At 57.5% G+C, this 18,136-nt stretch overlaps 1 protein-coding gene across 29 annotated transcripts in view; it reads right to left on the bottom strand.

Moving 5' to 3' along the window:
* Window positions 1–18,136, bottom strand: part of AHDC1 (AT-hook DNA binding motif containing 1) — a 70,629-nt gene that overhangs the window by 6,889 nt on the left and 45,604 nt on the right. For 9 of the 29 annotated variants that reach the window (XM_005544268.5, XM_045376864.3, XM_005544266.5 and 6 more), the window contains 5 exons: window positions 17,714–17,891; window positions 17,314–17,538; window positions 11,769–11,880; window positions 11,587–11,624; window positions 5,967–10,895 (listed from right to left, as the gene is read on the bottom strand). In XM_005544268.5, coding sequence (XP_005544325.2) covers window positions 6,010–10,821 — 4,812 coding nt within the window. In that variant the 5' untranslated portion in view covers window positions 10,822–10,895; window positions 11,587–11,624; window positions 11,769–11,880; window positions 17,314–17,538; window positions 17,714–17,891 and the 3' untranslated portion in view covers window positions 5,967–6,009. Of the gene's footprint in view, window positions 1–5,966; window positions 10,896–11,586; window positions 11,625–11,768; window positions 12,000–17,313; window positions 17,539–17,713; window positions 17,892–18,136 lie in introns of all 29 variants that reach the window. The other 20 variants (XM_074015312.1, XM_074015300.1, XM_074015272.1 and 17 more) reach the window with 5 other exon arrangements.

Genomic DNA, 18,136 nt, shown 5'->3' with positions numbered 1-18,136 from the left:
TTTTTTTTTTTTTTTTTGAGACGGAGTTTTTGCTCTTGTCATCCAGGCTGGAGTGCAGTGGCGCGATCTTGGCTCACTGCAACCTCTGCCTCCCGGGCTCAAGCAGTTCTCCTGCCTCAGCCTCCCGAGTAGCTGGCACTACAGGCACCTGCCACCATGCCCGGCTAATTTTCGTATTTTTAGTAGAGACGAAGTTTCACCACGTTGGCCAGGCTGGTCTCGAACTCCCCACCTCAGGTGATCCTCCCGCCTCGGCTTCCCAAAGTGCTGAGATTACAGGTGTGAGCCACTGCGCCCGGCAAGGAGGTTTTAAACAAACACCTGTAAAAGGCTGCAAGCCCTGTGGGGGCAGGGCACTGCCTGTCTTGCTCAGTGATACCCTCAGAACTGGATACAATGCCTGGCCCCAAGCAGGTCACTAGCTCATGTGTGTGAACACAGAATTCATCTACTTCCCCCAGCCTTCCAGCACAAACGCAGTGCCCTATGGCAGCAAAGGTTATGCTGACAAAGATGGCACAACTGCCAGGGGAAAAATCATGACATATTACAGTCACGAGAAAATATTTTTCATATTTGCAGTGGGGGAGAGGATTGGTGTGCATAACTGTGATGACAGGGTTTCTAGCTGAGCCAGGTCATTTTGTCCTTGGGTTCCCCAGGGAGGACTCGGCCCAATTGCTAAAGCAAAGAACTAGGTGCTATCACAAAGCCTCCCCCAAGGCCCCAAATCCACACTAGAATACAAGCTCCTTCCTAGGAGGGGCACAGGCGAGGGAGGGCCGGCTCTGTGGTCCTGCGCGAAGGTACAAGAGGCGAGGGTTGGAGGTGTGTGACTCACACAGGCTGGTCAGAGGCCCCAGAGTTCAGCCTCTGCGGGGTATTTACCTACCCATCACCAGCCACTGACTACGTGCTCACTGTGTACCAGGGACCTGGCCAAGGGTTTCACGTGTAATCTCGTTTAATTCTCACAAGAGACGCAGAGAGGTGACGTGACTCATCAGGTGACATGACTCACCAGGTCACCTGGCTGGTAAGGGATGGAACTGGGTTGTGCATAGAGGCCTATCTGTGTCCACAGGCAGGCTCCCAGCCACCACCCTCCAGTTCCGTGGTCCTGCTCTGGGACGTGGGAAGATAAGAAAGAAGGAGGGTGAGTCGGCATGGTTGTGGAGAGATTACGTTTTCAGGAAATGAGGGCTCAGAACAAGGCCTGGCCTAAACATGGCTGCAGGAGTGGCAAGAGATAGGATCAGAGGGAGGATGGCCTCAGAGAGTGTGGGGAAGAACTTGTGCCCAGAAGAGTCAGGGCAGGACTGGCTGGGCCCTGACGTAAGGCCTCTTGCTCAGAGTCACAGGCAAGATCAAGTGACCTCTCGAGGTTTCAAGACACGAAGAGACAAAGCCCAGAGCAGCTGGGGCCTGGCCCAGGCCCGGGCATGCCTGCTGACCCCGGCTGGATGGTGGCCTTGGAAACTGCTTCCTGCTCCGGTCAGGCCCCAGCTGGAGTAACCTTGGAGGACCTGTGACATTTCTCTTGGCCTCAGGTCAGGCCTGAGAGGGAGTAGGGAGGGGAGAGGGACTCCAGATTCCTGAACACCTTGGAGGGCCCTTCGTACCCTCCCACTCCTGTCCCCAGTGTCTGACAGGGTCGATCTTTAGCCCACAGGGCCCAACGTGGAGCCAGTCTGTCTGGCTCTACTTTCCATCTAGAGGCCTGGAGAAGATGTCTGCACAGGCCCAAGGCCCCCTCCTTGCTTGACCCGTTCTGTTCCCTGTCCCATCAGCCACAGCTCTCAGATCAGTCGGGCCCCACATTCCCCATTCTGTCTCCTCGGAGCTTTTATCTTTTTTTTTTTTTTTTTTTTTTTTTTGAGACGGAGTCTCGCTCTGTCACCCAGGCTGGAGTGCAGTGGCCGGATCTCAGCTCACTGCAAGCTCCGCCTCCCGGGTTCACGCCATTCTCCTGCCTCAGCCTCCCAAGTAGCTGGGACTACAGGCGCCCGCCACCTCGCCCGGCTAGTTTTTTGTATTTTTTAGTAGAGACGGAGTTTCACCGTGTTAACCAGGATGGTCTTGATCTCCCGACCTCGTGATCCGCCCGTCTCGGCCTCCCAAAGTGCTGGGATTACAGGCTTGAGCCACCGCGCCCGGCCGGAGCTTTTATCTTCTAATTCACATTGGGATGTGACCTGCCTTTGCCCACAGCTCCCTCTGCCCAGAATGCCCTTCTCACGGTCTCCATGTGTCCAAACCTTGCCTATTCTTCAAGGTTGAGCTCAAGTGCAGCTTCTTCCACAGAACCTCAAAATCCATTTAAGATATCAGAACCAGCAAGAGCTGTGGGGACTGGGCCAGGCGCAGTGGCTCATACCTATAATCCCAGCACTTTGGGAGGCTGAGGCAGGTGGATCACGAGGTCAGGAGTTCGAGACCAGCCTGACCAACATGGTGAAACCCCGTCTCTACTAAAAATACAAACAAATTAGCTGGGCGCGGGGCGCACCCCCATAATCCCAGCTACAGGAGGCTGAGGCAGGAGGATCGCTCGAACCCAGGAGGCAGAGGTTGCAGTGAGCTGAGATCGTGCCACTGCATTCCAGCCTGAGCGATACAGTGAGACTCCATCTCAAATAAATAAATAAATAAATAAATACATAAGTTGTAGGGATTGTTCAATCTAATCTGTCCTTTTGCAGATGGGGAATCAGGCATGGGGAGATGACAGGCAGCCATACGGCAGAGTACCCAGGCTCAGGAGGGACAGTACTGGGTTCTAATCTTGGGTCCACTATTTGCTAATGGATCCCCTGGGCAAGGTTCAGAGCTGCACCCATTTCCTCAACTCTCTCTAATGTGGGATAGGGCGGGAGGCAGGGGGTTGTGGTGGGGACACACACCCCACCTCATAGTCTGCTGTGAAAGGTCAGGGAGGCAGCGTTACATAAACAGCCCAGCACAAGTGTCCCTTTTCTCATCAAGGGAGCAGAGGGCTGACTTCTGACTACAACACCCAGCTGCCCAGTGCAAATCTTTGTTTCTCACTGCCTCTGGGCACCTGCCACTCTCTACCAGGTGTTTTCAGGTTCTTTGTGTACTTGTTTTAGTTTCCTGGGGTGGAGGCTGAACTGGAGGACAGGGGCCATGTCTGCTTTGTCTCCCCAGTACCCAGTACTGGATGGACACACAGGTGCTCAAGTTGGGCAACTAAGCTCAATTACTGCTTCTCCAGGGCCTGGCGTCAAAACCGCTCACTGCTATTGGTGAATGAGTGTGTCCCTGTCCTCTCTGCTTAAGCCCTCTGTTGAAAGTGGCAACTCCCTGTATGAACTCTTTTTCCTTACCACTCTCTTTCTCTGTATCTCCAACTCTTTCTCATTCCCGTGGTGATTTTGATCATCCCCTGGCACTGGGGGGTTGCCCTAGAGCCTGTGTGCCATCTTAGATAGGGAAAGGGGGCAGCCCTCCCACCACCTTGGTCTGGGCCACCATCACTGCGTGTGTGGACTTCTGCAGTTGGTCTCCCTGCTTCAACACTAGCCCCACTCCATGGTGGCCCGGGGAATTCCGGCAGGGAACTCTTCAGTGGATCCCAGTGTGTCTGGGAATGAAGTTCAGACGCCTTCCAATGCCCCACGTGATCTGGACTTGCCTGCCTCGTCCCCTCACTTAGCTTTACTGCGTTCCCACAGGCAGTTTCTCAAAGCTGAGCCCCTTCCTGCCTCCAGGCTTTCCACACTGCTGTTCCCTCTGCCCAGAATGTTCTTCCCATTCCCCGCCAGCTGTCCAGCCCCATCATTCCTCAGGTCTCAGCTTCAAGGTCTGGTCAGCATGCTGTGTGCGCTCACAAGCTTCTAGCTTTTTTCTCTTACACAGTGCTTCCCATAGCTGGAATCATCCATGCTTAATGCCACTGTTTGCTGTCTTTCCCTCTAAATGGGAAGCCCCCTGAGGACCAGTACCTCATTTGTGGTGTTCACTGTGATGCCCCCAATGCCTGGCTTCTAGTGGGTGCTGGACAGATGTCTCTAGAACAATGGAATGCATTGGTTTGAGGACAGCGCAGTTAACTCCCAGCCCTGAGTGGGGAGCAGGGCCAGAATGTGGGGCTGGATGGCATCCCAGTTCCTCCTGCGTTCAGGCCTCACTGGGTGGTTCCATTATGTATTTCACTGAGCTGTGACCTGCCCAAACACCCAGCCCCCACACTCGTCCATTTTCCCACCCAGAGCCTGGGAGGAACGGTTTTTGGATTATTTCACATTTCTGGATTATCCATGAGACATCTCCCCTCCAGTGAGAAGGATCAACAGTTTGACATTTTAAACCCTAAGCAGCTTCTCCCTGGCCTGCTTCAGATCTGAGGTTCTGCTGCTTGCAATGAGATGCATGGGGAATGGAAGGCCGTTTTAATCTTGGCCTGGCTTCATTAGGAAGGAAAAGATACTGCCAAAAAAAAAAAAAAAAAAAGTTTGCTTCACTGTCTCTGCCATACAGAGCTGTGAGAGCCTAAGGGATTATCAAAGTAAATTTCCTTGAAAAGATAGGGAAACTGAGGCACAGAGAAGGACAAAAGCTTGGTCAAGGGCATGTGGCAAGTTGGTGGCCAATCTGGGAATGATCCTCCCGGAGGCCTTCTGACTCCCGCATGCTGCCCTTTGTCACCTTCAGGCACCAGGGGAGCTGGGGTCTGGCAGAGAGCGGGCAACAAGTTTCCACTGACATGACTTCAGGACCCTGAGTCACCCTGGCCTTGAATGGCCTCCCAGAGCACGGATGGGACTTTCCAGGAGCCCAGCTACTCCTCCAGGAAGAGAAACTCCCAGGAAGCTTCAGTGGCAGCAAAGGTGAAGGGTGAGGGGCGCAGGCATGCCCCCAGCCTGCCCTGCCACCCACTACCACATCTGGGACAACTTTGTGACAGATCTATTGTCCAAAAGCGGGGCCAGTGGCGGCTGTATTTCTGGAGCAGGCTGTTCTTCAAGATGGCTCCTTCCACCTTGTTCTCTTTGATCATTTTGGGGGCATTTTTCTGTATTTTATTTTCCTTTTTTAAAACACCCAATCTTGAGAATACTAAAACTGACTCCAACTAATGAGGTCACAGTACCTGATAAAAACAGTATCGAAACATTTAACACTCTTTAACTGTACTCTCAGAAAAGCCTTTGGCTTCAGGAAAGGGACTGGCTTTTCTAGGGTCAAAATACCTTGCCTGAAGATAGTCTCACTGGTTGCAGGTTTGCAGGGACAGTGGGATCCCAGCACCCCTTCTCCACTTCTGGGTTCCTACCCCATATGCTCCTGGCCACACCTAGCCTATCTCAGGCCAAAGATGTTGGAAAATAGCCTTTGGGGGTACCTTGAGAGGTCAAGGGAAGACACTTTGGGCCATCCTGTGAAGCCCTCGCAGAGTGTGTGACCATGCCATACTGGCCACTCTTGGCCTGGCCCTCACCAGGCTGCCTCTTAGAATCGATGAAGTTCCCAGGGAAATGGGGGTGCCAGCAGGGCTGGTGCTCTGGATAGGCCCTGGGTAGACGACCATCCAACCTGCTCCTCCCTTCACCTGTCTCACACAGGGCAATGTAAATGCCCGCTCTTATCAGTGTATTTCCTGGGAAATACTTCCTATCCAAGACATAGCACGAACAAAGAACTGAAAGCTTGATGAACCAAACTACGGGGACCCATCCAGTGTATAGTCCTCTGGCCATTTCAATTAACAAGACCCCCTGAAAGTCCAAGCCCCTTGCCGAGTTCCCAGCCCAAGTACCCCATCTCCTTCTGAGGCTGTCCGCAACAGCGAATCCTCAGTCCCTATGCCCTGCTGTCGGTCCCCAGCCTTGCCCTTAAATCCTGCATCTGCTTCCTGCACTCCATACTTCTGTCCTTGACTAAGCTCTGATGTCCTCTCCCCACCCCCAGGCTTCTGCCCACTGCGCCCACATCCCCAGACTCACCCAGGAACAAAACCTCGCGGTCCAGTCGGCACTTCAGTTGGCACTACAGGGACGTGACGGTGAATGTGTCCTCAGGGTGAGGTTCCGCCATGGGCCCCAGGAAGCCGCTCTTGGGGCCCCCTCCCAGGCCAGGATGCGCCTGGGGCATAAAGCCTGGGTACCTGTAGGCGGTGTCCTGCAGGGGCAGCAGCGAGTCCCTCGGCACGGGGGACAGGGTCAAGTCACTAAGGAGTGGGCAGCCATAGCCAGCAGCGGCTGCAGCAGGGCCACGGGGTGGGCCAGGGGGCCGGGCCATTTCCAGTGGCTCCTTGTCGGCCTTGGGCGTGGCTGGTGGGCTAGCCAGGTGAGGGGCACTGAGGCACGCGGCCTCCGTCCTGCCCAGGAAGTCAGCCAGCAGCCCTGTACCCACCTTGCCTTCATAGGGCGGGCTGCGGGCAGCCGAGCCTGGAGGGTACCAATATGCTGTGCCCTTGCAGCTGGGGGAATCGTAGTGGGCCTGGCCCAGTGGCAGGTCCCGGCAGCTCAGGTGGGCCTGGGCTGCAGCTGCGTGGCCCAGGCTGGCCCCCTGGAGCCCATGCTTGAGGGGCTCGCAGGCAGCCAGCTTGGTGGGCGGTGGCCGCAGCTCTTCCTTGAAGCCCAGTGTAGGCGAGCAGGTGGGCGAGTATGCCTTCTGCAGGCCGGTGTCGAACACCGTGGGCGGGTGGGCCAGCGGTGGGAAATGCTTGCCATCAAGCTCGGGAGCACCCAGGCTGGGCGAGTCGCAGTGGAAGCCTTGGCCGAAGGTGCCATCGGAAGGCGTGGACGGGTTCATGGAGTAGGGTCCTATGAAGTCACAGGGGTCTCGCTCTCCCACGCCGAAGGCCCTCGACTGTGAGGGCAGTGGTGACATGCTGCTGTCCCCGCTATAGTAGTCCAGGCCTAGGTCAGGACTGTCCTGGAACAGTGGGTTGACCGGCTGTGGCTTGGGGATGAACTTGGCTTTGGCCGCTGCACCACCCCGCTCCTTCTTGGCTGAGCAGGCCCCACCGCCCCGTCCACCTCGCGGCTGCCGGGGCCCAGTGCTCCGTTTGGATGGGTAGCCTGAGGCAGCGGCAGAGGCGGATGTTGGGAAGCCCAGATGTGAGGCCTCGAATAGGTCCACCTTCTTCCGCCGTCCACGGCCCGGCTTGGAGCTACTCTGAAAGAGGACACTCTGGTTCCAGTTGTAGCCGGGGGCAGATGATGCCTCGTTCCAGTCCATCATCAGTTTCTCCAGGCTGGACAGGCTCGACTGGCCCTCACTACTTGAGGCTTCGCTGTTGGCACGCCGAAACCCGCCGCCACCGACCGGCTGATTGAACTGGGTGCTGTCGGAGGATGACTCGGAGAAGGTCTCCGACACAGCCGTCTGCTGCTTCACCTTCTGTGGTGTGTAGTTGGAGATGTCCAGGATCACGTTGGGCTCACTGACGTGGCAGTCAAAACTGGGATTGTAGAGCTGACTAAAGGCCTCTGAGGCCCAGTCCAGGCCTCCATAGCCCTGCCGGAAAGGCCACTGAGAAGCCCCCGCAAACTGGCGACAGTTCTCGGGCGAGGGCTGGAAGGAGGAAGAGGAGGAGGAGGCGGCAGAGGCTGCAGAGGTGGCAGAGGCTGTGGTGCCCTTGGGCACCATGTAGCCACCAGGCGAGACTGTGCTGGCCCGGCTGTCACAGCGCAGGGGCGTGGGGGCTGAACCAGAGAAGGGGGCCCCCTCAGAGCTGTTGAAGAAGGAGGCCTTGCTTGGTGGCAGGCAGGGGCCCCCGGTAGGCGGTGGGGCATAGCCGGCGCTGTGGGCGCTGCTGGGTGAGGCAGGGAGGCTGTTGCCACTGCCATAGGCAAAGCTGCAGTCCTTGCTGTTAGCGCAGTCCTGGCCTGTAAAGGGCTTAGCCGGGGCAAATACGCTTTGTCCAGCCCCGTAGCCGCCATACTGGGACAGGTAGGTGTTGGCAGGCGGGTGGGTGGTAGGTGAGCGGGCCACGGCTGAGGGCGGGGGAGCCAGCTTGGGGAAGGTCTCGGCTGCCCGGCAGTCTGAAGTGGCCGGAGTTAGCCCATAGCTCGCTGCCCGTCCTGGTGGGAAGGTCTGGCGCGTGGGCAGGACAGGCTGGAAGGAGGTGTCCGCCCCAGCCCCACCACTACCCACTGCCACTGGGCTGGCCTTGGCTCCCCGGCTAGGGAAGGTGGCAAGGCCCCGCTGGGCAGGTAGGGCGCTGGTGGGTGGCCCTGCATAGGTGCCTGATGCCTTCCGGGACTCTGGGCGAGAGGCTGAGAGGGCAAAGTCCAAGAGATCGGAGGAGTCATCCGAATCGAGCAGCGAGCGAAAGTAGCCGGTGAAGAGGTTTTGGCGCTCCTGGCTGAGCTCGGTCTGGCCTGAGGGTGCGCCCGTGCTGTAGTAGCTGCCACGGCCTGAGGCTCCGCTCTCCAGCCCAGTGGAGGCAAAGGCCCGGGCCTCGGTCCCCTGAAACCCACAGTTTCGGCCAGCTTGCCCGCCTGGGTGCCCATGGTGAGGGGCCCAGCCACCACCCTTATCTCCGGCCCACTCGGCACCCGCCTCCCCAAAGCCTGGGCCACTGGGCACCTGCTCTGGGAACAGAGTCCCATTCTTCCGGGACCGTCTCTTGCGCTTTGGCTTCCCAGTCACAGCGTCTACCTCCCCCCGGCCCCGTTTGCGTGGGTGCCCCAACTCGGTAAGGCCAGGGCCCCCCACCCCAGCGGCTGCCACGGCCACCACCTTCTTTTTCTTGCCAATGCCCTCAAAGAAGTCACTGAAGGAGCATCGGGCTGACTTGGCCGCATGGCCCCCACCCCGGCCACCAAAACCACCTGCTTTGCCCCCACGCCGCCGGAAGCCCTGCACACGATGCAGGAAGTGGGAGATGCTCTGGGTGTCAGGGGCCTGGTGCACTGACTCCGGCTCACTGGGTGTCCAGCAGCGGGGTGGCGAGCACCGTCCAGCGCACTGGCTCTGGCGGTTCAGAAAGGCCAGCTTGGCCAGGACGTCTGAGTACTCAGCCTTGCTGTCGTTGGCATCTGCCGCATAGGACGGTTGGGGAGACGCCAGCTTCTGCTTCCGCCGCCGTCGTTTCTTCACCTCTGGCATGGCCATGGTGGCTGCTGCCACAGTGGCTGCCTCGGCCGCCACCACAGCTGGCTCCTTGGGCTTGCCAGGACCCAGCAGCAGGTTCTTAGGAGGGCGGCCGCGCTTACGCTTAAGAATAATGGGCATCTCACCGGGTGGGAAGACCACTACCACGTTCCGCCCGTTGTTCTTCATCTTCAGCAGCGGGGTGGGCTCAGCTGACACACGCAGGCCTAGCTCCTTGCCCTCCACACTCAGGCTGCTGCTCAAGGAAGACACTTTGTATGTGGTCTTGTTCCGTCGCCCGAGTGATACGGGGATCTTGGCCATCTTCACCACCATGCGCCGCACGCCTCGGCACTTGCCTTTGCGGGTAGAGACCACTGGGGTCTGGGAAGATTCTGGCTTCAATTCTGGGACTGAGACCAGGCCTGGGCCTGGCAGGGCAGGGGGTGGAGGCGGCGGTGGCGGTGGGGGTTCGGCCAGGGCGGCTGCCAGCCCCGTGGGCATAGGCAGGGGCAGTAGGCGGCCCTCGGGTCCGGCGTCCGCCTTGCGCCCCCGTCCGGCTTTCCGCCGGCGACACAGGATCTTTGGCCTATCAGTACGCCGCAAGGCGTACTTGGGGTGACCCTCAGGCCCGGGGGGGCCGTGCGGTGAGCACAAGTCCAGGCGCAAGGGCTCGGCCAGTGGGCAGTGCCCCAGGGGCTGCTGGGGCTCCAGACGGCGACCTGGGACGTCAAGCAGCTTGGGCAGGGGGTCGAGTGCCTGGGGGTCAAGCAGCTGCGACTCCAAGGAGTCAGGCAGGGTGTCCAGGGCCTGGAGAGCCAGGCCCGGCAGCCCCAGAGGATCAGCAAGAGGTTGCAGGGGTGGCAGCTCCAGAGCTTCCCCGAGCGGCTCTAGTGCCTGCGGGTCCAGGAAGCGGGGCTGGGGGTCCAGGAGCTGAGGCTCTGGCTCAGGAGATGGTGGCTCGAGGGCCTGGGCCTCTAGCAGCTGGGCCTCTGGGCAAGTGAGGGAGGCCAGCTCACTAAGGATGTCGGCGTCAGCAAGTTCTGAGTAATCAGTGCTGTCTGGCTCAGGCTCTGGGGGCAGACCCGTGGCCACAGCCGTGGCTCCAGGACTATGGCCTTGGCCAGGCTGGGGACTATCCCTAGGCTCAGGCTCAGGCTCGTAGAGGGGGTGGCTGGGCCGCTCTGACTTGGCGTGTGGGGTGGCTCGCTCCTCAGGGCTACGGATGCTGTTGGCCAAACTGGGTGAGGAGAAGAAGCTGTACTGTAGGTCGCCGGGTGGCGGTGCAGGCGGGCGGCTCAGTCGGAGCCCACCACAGTCCAGGTGTACACCACTGTGCTGCAGGTCCTGGGAGAGGCGTGTCAGGTCCTTCATGATGTCAATCAGCTGCACCACTGGTCGCAGGTTCACCCGCCCGTTGTCCCAGCAGCGTCGGGAGCTGCTGCCGTCTCCGGCCGGTGTGGGGCAGCGGGCCTGTGAGACAGGACGGGCTGCCCGTGGGGGCAGCGGGTCGTCCCCCTTGGCAAGGACTGGTGGGCGCCGGGTGCTGGGGTCCCGGCGTGGGGGTGGGCGTGGGTTCTCGGAGAAGGCGTGGGTGGAGAAGGCCTTGTCGGGTGGGCTGGCAGGGGGCCGGGTGGGAAGCAGGGGCCGGGGGGTGGGGGGGCCGCCGGGGTAGTACTTGGGCTCCCGGAGGTAGTCAGGAGAGCTGCACACGGCACTGGAAGTCACCACCAGGCCCTGGGGCTTCACACGCATCCTGACCTTGTCCTCCGCAGGCCGCCGGGCGGGGCCGGGGCTGACATGAGGGTGCGAGAAGCCGGGACCAGGACCTGCCAGGCAGGAAGAGCAGGAGGTCCCTTACTGAACACCTACATCCTCATCAGCTTCCCATATCCTCGATGAGCTCCTGGACCCCTCCCTCCTGAGGTCTCATCTCCTTACCAAGCTCCCATCCCCACCCCAAGCCCAATCCCCTTGCTGACTCCCAGCCTTTCTCAAACCACCATATGTACAGCAAGCCCCTCATGGGCCCCAGTTTCACTTTTTTTTTTTTTGAAAGAGAGTCTCACTCTGTCACCCAGGCTAGAGTGAAGTAGTGTGATCTCAGCTCACTGCAACCTCTGCCTCCTAGTGCAAGCGATTCTTAGGTGTCAGCCTCCCAAGTACCTGGGATTACAGGCACGCGCCACCACGCCTGGCTAATTTTTGTATTTTAGTAGAGTCGGGGTTTCACCATGTTGGTCTTGAGCTCCTGACCACAGATGATCCACCCGCCTTGGCCTCCCAAAGTACTGGGATTACAGGCGTGAGCCACCATGCCTGGCCCAGCTTCACTTATTGACAGCTCATCCCCTTTGGAAATCTGGCTATGTGCTCAGAAAGAACAGGACCCCTGCCTCTGAGAGGGAAGCACATCAGCAGGGTGATCAAACTTAAGGAGAAGGCCAGGAAGCTCTAACAAGGGCACAGCCTTCCTGCTCCTTACCCCCAAAGGGCTCCAGGAGAACCCCCACCACTTACCCTCGGCTCTGCCGCCTGGGCTGTCACACTGGAGATCTCTGTGGGCAATAAGACAGGAAATAGATTTGAATTCCCCAAATGGTCTAGTGGCCACAGCTCAACCCCTGCCCACTGGCCCGGCCTCCTCCAGGTACCACCCCCGGCTCCCTCAGCGCTCCATCCAGCGCAGACACCCGGCTGACCTGGAAGAGAGAGGGCCCCCGTGCCTGGGGGCTCTGCCAGTCGCTGGCTGTCAGCTGGGGGTGCTGTGGAGCAACTTCGGCCTGAGCCCAGGCCTCGGGGCGTGGACAGCGCCTGGAAAGGACCATCGCAGCTCAGGTTTAGTGAGCACCTACTGCGCGCCAGGTACTGGGCTGGAAGCTGTCCAGGCATCGTTTCATTTAATTCTTCATACCAATCCTGTGAGGTAGGGGCTATTAATAACCCCATTTTGCAGATGAAGAAATGGAGGCTCAGAGATAAAGTAACATCATTCATTCATACACTCATTAGTTATGAAGTACCTACTTTGGACAAGGACTGGACAGACAGACACTGATCAGATCATTATAAATTACTTAATTACTAGTGGGATAAGAGCTGCAAAGAAAAAGTGAAGATGCCTGACGTCAGAGCAATCACACGGGGAGTCAACAACAATAAAAGTCCATAGTTTGGGGACATTTTCTGTTGCCAAACACTGGGCCAAGTGCTTCATATAGATTATCTCATCAAATTCCCCATACAAACATGAGATCAATATGATTATCTTCCCCAGTCTTACAGAAACTATCCCCTGGAAGATGGTAAACACCATAAAAGCAAAGATATCTGTCCTATTCACTGCTATATGTATTTCCCAACACTCAGAACAGCACATGGCCTACAGCAGCATTTTAAAAAATGGCTGTTTGGCCAGGTGCAGGGGCTCACACTTGTAATCCCAGCACTTTAGGAGGCTAAGGCAGGAGGATCGCTTGAGTCCAGGAGTTCGAGACCAGCCTGGGCAACATAGCGTGACCCCATCCCTACGAAAATTTAAAAATTAGCTGGGCATGGTGGTGCACACCTGTAGTCCCAGCTACTCAAGAGGCTGAGGTGGGAGGATCGCTTGAGCCCTGGAGGTTCAGGCTGGCTGCTCTGAGCTATGATCATGCCATTGTTCTCCAGCCTGGGCAGCAGAGTGAGATCCTTTCTCCAAAACATTAAATTTAAAGTTTGTTGGCCGGGCGCGGTGGCTCACGCCTGTAATCCCAGCACTTTGGGAGGCGGAGGCGGGCGGATCACAAGGTCAGGAGATCGAGACCACGGTGAAACCCCATCTCTACTAAAAATACAAAAAATTAGCCGGGCGCGGTTGTGGGCGCCTGTAGTCCCAGCTACTCGGGAGGCTGAGGCAGGAGAATGGCGTGAACCCGGGAGGCGGAGCTTGCAGTGAGCTGAGATCGCGCCACTGCACTCCAGCCTGGGCGACAGAGCGAGACTCCGTCTCAAAAAAAAAAAAAAAAAAAAAAAAAAAAAAGTTTGTTGAATGAATCAACAAACGAATAGGTACACAGAGCAATCAACCCTGCCTTTTCCCTTTAGGCTCTTTCTTCTTCTCCAGACCCAAGAAGGATGCTGAGGGAGGGACCCAAGAGTGTGAAAAGGGACATTCTCTGATCCTTCTTCCACCTTCATCGGAAAAACTCTGCCGCTCCATCCTACCTCTGGTCTTGTCCTAGCCCCTGCTACATCCTCTCAGAGCCCTATCTATTTCACCTTCATAGTATTTATCGCAACTATAATCAATTACTTGTGTGACTGGCTGTTTAGTGTGTCTCCTGCAACAGTGTGGGCTCTTCAGGAGCAGGGATCACATCTGTCTTGTTTATCGCTGTATTGCCTGACCCTAGGGCCTAGGCTATGAATGCTACATAAATATTTACCGACTGACTCCCTGAGCTGGTCAGGGCAGAGCTGGGATTTAGATCCAGGCATGTCTGACTCCCAAAGGAGCCCGAGGACTCAGGGCCATGGCTGATTCCAGGAGTTGGGATCTCAGGGAGCAGGGAGCTGAATGGGCCCCAATACTGTGAGGGTCTTAAAGACTGACCTTGATGCCTGCCTAATGTTTGGCTCTGACCTAGTACTGGGTCACTGAGACCTATGTGCCAGAGACTCATGTAGACTCTCCCCACCTACCAGTGCTGTCACCCCACAGGAAGACTGCAGAGCTGTAGGGACAGGATAGAGTAGAAAGAGACACTTCTCTGCTCCCCTTTGGGGGATGGTGATTTGCAATCTACAAAGCACCTACCTACACATCTATGACCCACTGAATCCTCACAGCAGCCTGGGAGGCATGATTTATTATCCCCATGTTACAGGGGAAACTGGCTCAGAGTGGATGTGTAACTTGCCTGAAGTCACACAGTTGCTAAGTGGCAGGATTTCTAATTCTGCCTTAAGTCCAAAGCCTCCTTCCACTCCCAGCTCCTGTAACAATCCTTCAGCCACTTCTGAAAATGCTCCTTCTAGCGCCGTGGTCTAATTTAAGGCTGGGAGGAACCTTAAAATTATCTAACCCATTGGCTTCCAAAGCCTGGGCCTGGGGGAGCTGTGTAACATTCCAGATACCCAGGCCCTAGTCCAGGGGAATGTGACTCATAGATGTGAAGGGACATCTGGGAATCTGTATTTTTAACCAGCTACCCCAGTGGGTACACTTTCTAGTGCCATCTCATGCCCCTCCCATTTTACAGATGAGGAAACTGAGACCTGAAGAGGGAAAGAGACTTTGTCTGAGGTCACAAAATGGCACAGGAAGGGGCCCTTTTGTTGCCCACCCAGGTGGAACATCCCTCTATTCACTCTTCCTTCTCTCTCTGCAGGTTCCAGGCCTCAGCTGCTCCTCGTTGTCCCACCTACTGGTCCCACCTACTTTGCTCTCTCCCAGGCCTGGCTGTGGACCTGGCCCCTCCTAGGTCAGGATCTCTCTAGTCCAAGAACTTGGAGCACTGTTGCCCTCGCAGGGAGGACAGTGGGTAACACCCTTACAAACGAGAAAAGGGGCTCAGACTCTGGAATCTCCAAGTCCAATTTCCAATAGTGTGGTTGCGCCGTGGCTCCTGGCACCCACTTGGAGATGACCACCAGAAGCCCCCTCCCTCCCTTACTGAGGGTCAGGCTAGCTGAGCCTTCCCCGCTCTGGAGACCTCCCAGCTGGGGCCTGAGGGTGTGATCTTGGCAGAAGAGAAAAACCTCCTCTCTGGTGGTGGCTTCTGTTCCATCCACCCATGAAGACCTCTGGGCACGTCCTCCTGCCAGGCCTCCTGAGGCTGGCCACTGCTCTCTTTTGCAGCCTCCAGGATCTGAGGGAAGCAGCTGGCTCCCCTCCTCACCACACCCCGGCGGCCATTCTCTTGGATCCCTCCCAAGGGTACCACCTAGCCCTGGTCTGGGGACAAAGTCAAAGGGGTCCTTCTGTCTGCCTGTCTGCTGCTGGGTCAGTGTGTCTGAGCTCGCCCATAGGGACACCAGCCGGCTGGGAGGAGGCTGGGGGCCCCAACCTGCTGTGCACAGTGCCGGGAAGCGCCAGCCCACATCCTTGAGTCCCCAGCCCCACCCTCCCCAGCTGTGGCTGTGACCACCCCACCCCTTCCCCAGCCCTCCTTCCCCTCCCCCACCCACTGCCTCCCCAGGGGAGCCAGGCTGCCAGCCCCAGCTCTCACTTCCGGCCTCATGACCCTCTCTCCAGCTTGCACACTCCTCCTCCCCCACCATTTCCCTCCTAGCCTGGTTCGAAGGCCCTGGGATGTCCTCAAATGGGAAACACTGCATCAAAGGGGCCATTACTCCTGCTCTGAGACCTTCCCATCACCTCCTTTTTCCTCCAGCGGCCTTATCTCTTAGGATCTGCCCCTCGGGGGACGAGTCCTCACCTCTCTCCACCTCCTTCCCTTCAGCCACCTACCTGCCCACACAGTAACACCTGAAGATCTTCTTTCAACCTGATCCCAGGAACAATATCATAATACAAATAACAATGATGGCAATAATAATGGCAGCTGTCACTCATTTGGCATCATTTAAATAGAGGCAAAGAGAGGTTAAGTTATGCCCTTAAGGACAAACAGCCATCTCACTCAATTCAGCTGGTGTCTGAATTTAGGTAGGGCTTCTCTAAATCAAACTGCTTCGGTGTCCAGAGATTCAGCCCCCTCCCATGCAGCCTCCTCCAACTGTCCCAGTCCCAACCATCAGTTCTAATTTTTGACTTCTAATCTATTCTCCTCTCAGCTTCTAGTCACCACCTCCCACCAACCACCATTCAACTAGATGCACTACTCTCCCTCGCCACTAGGTGTCCCCTTGGAGCCACTGATGCCCCCAAGGGGAGCTGGCCCTGCCCCACCCCCTGGGGCCATCAGGGGCCCCCCCACAGCACAGCACAGCACTGCACACCCCACCCCACCCTACCCCCAGCCACACAGAGCTCCTTTGTGCAACCCTCGCCCACCCCCTTCCTCCCTGGAGCGGGGCACCTGGCAAGCAGGTCTGCCCTAGAACCGCCCCCTGCCAGCCCCCTGCCCTGGGTGCCAGGTGTGCGGGCGCCACCACCACCGCCAGCTCTGGCTGGACCCGAGGGTCACCCTGCCGGCGGCCCTCCCTTCCTCCCTCCGAGGTCACCCAGGGACTAAGCTTCCCGCCCTGCTCCGCCCCCCTCCCCTCCTGCCCTTGGCCCTTGCAGACTCCCGTCCTTGTCTTTCCTTCTGTCTCCCGGAGGACTCCCCTCCTCCAGCCCCACTAGGCCCTCCCTGCAGCCTCTCACCCCCGCCCACCTCCTTCCCCAGAGAGCTCCTTGTTCCGCCCCCCCTCCCTCCCCGCCCAGGTCTGAAGAACTCCTCCTCCTGGAAAGTTGCTGCTGGAAAGGAAGTGACTTCAGCGATTTGGCCACAAGGCTGGGCACTGCTGAGCCCAGCTCAGCTCAAGGCTTGCCCAACCCACCTCCAAAGCACAAATGGAGCCACATGTGCACATCACTCCCACTGTGCATCCAGAACCCTGGGCACACACACAGCCAGTGTACACACAGATCCCCGTGTGCACACACGGTACCATCGCAGTGTATTCAGATCTTGTCTATACACACATCTCTCCAGTGTACACTAGCACCCTTGCACACACACCATCCAGTGTGGCACACGAAGTATCCCCACACCTGCCCAGTACACACCCAGAATCCTGCATATTCATACTCCCATGTACCACATAACACAGCCCTTGAACACTCCCCAGCCTGGTCCACTTATACAACTCTTGTATATTACCCCATGTGCACGGAAGGACAGAGCCCGCCACACACACCTGCTTGCACACAAGCTTGAGTGCCCTGTACATTTACAGTCGGATACACACAGCCTTGCATCCTCCCACAGCTGTACCTCCCCACCCTTACAATCCCAGGAGACTCCACCCCCAGACCTCAGGCCCCAGGAATGCTCCTTTGGAAGCTGGGTGGGGTCCCCAAGCAGGCTTAGCTCTAGGGAGCTTCCTGGAGCCGGAGGCTTCATGTGTCAGTTCAGGGAGTTGCCTCTGCAGGGCAGGGCAGCTTCACCTGGCTCCGCAGCTCCTGAGCCTGGGTGGGCTAACCTGGGCCAGGAGTAGTGAGGTGGGTCCTGCCACTGCCACTGCCCCCACCCCCCTCCCTGTCCTGCAAGGGCACCTTAGCATACCTGGGCTACCCAGGCCCTCCCAGCACCTCACCTTGGCCTCCCAGTTCTCTGCTTCCACAGACTCCGGTAGAGAGGTGTCCTGGGGGGTCAGCAGCTGCACACATCAGGCACTCTGGTTTCCACCTCTGCCCTGAGTCCTGGTCATTGTCACAACCCCTTTCTCCTCCCAGTTCTCTCAGGTCATCAAGGCGCAGGGAAGAGTCCTCAGGCTAGGAGGTAGGACTCACTGTATATCCATGAGCCTCAGTTCCCCTTTCTGGATAATGGGGAGTTTGAGTAAATGTTGGGTTAATATGTTTTGACTCTGTAAAGAACCTCTTTTTGACCTAAGCTGGGAGGGGATCCCTGTTGGGACTGGGAGGCAAGTTCCCCTGATCCCCACTTCCTGGAGGTGGCCCAGGCCCAAGCCTGGCTTCCCTGCACACTGTTACCTGAGCAGGCTGTGCAGACAGGCCCGGCTCAGCAGGAAAGGCCCGTCTTCATCAGCATCTCCAGGGTGGTCTCTGTAATGGCCTGAGCGTCGCCCCGCACTCGGGGCCCTCTGCACATGCTCAGCTGGGTAGGCTCTGGGGTCCAGGCCGATGGCTTGACAATCAGGCAAGCTCCCATCTGTGGAAGCAAACACAACACCACAGAGATAAGCATGGATACAGGGTAAGCCAGCCAGACAGCAGGGTGCAGAGGGACACCAAGCCGGGAGGCTCTCATACATGAAGTCCCATCCAGCTCCAACCTCACCCCATTATCCCACCAGGGAACTGTGAGACACTCTCTCTCTCTTTTTTTTTTTTTTTTTTTTTTTTAAAGAGAGATAGGGCCTCATCTCGCTTTGTGGCCCAAGTAGGAGTGCAGTG

This window comes from Macaca fascicularis, chromosome 1, assembly GCF_037993035.2.
Source record: "Macaca fascicularis isolate 582-1 chromosome 1, T2T-MFA8v1.1".
NCBI classification, from domain to species: Eukaryota; Metazoa; Chordata; class Mammalia; order Primates; family Cercopithecidae; genus Macaca; species Macaca fascicularis.
This window is presented reverse-complemented; position numbering and strand designations above follow the sequence as displayed.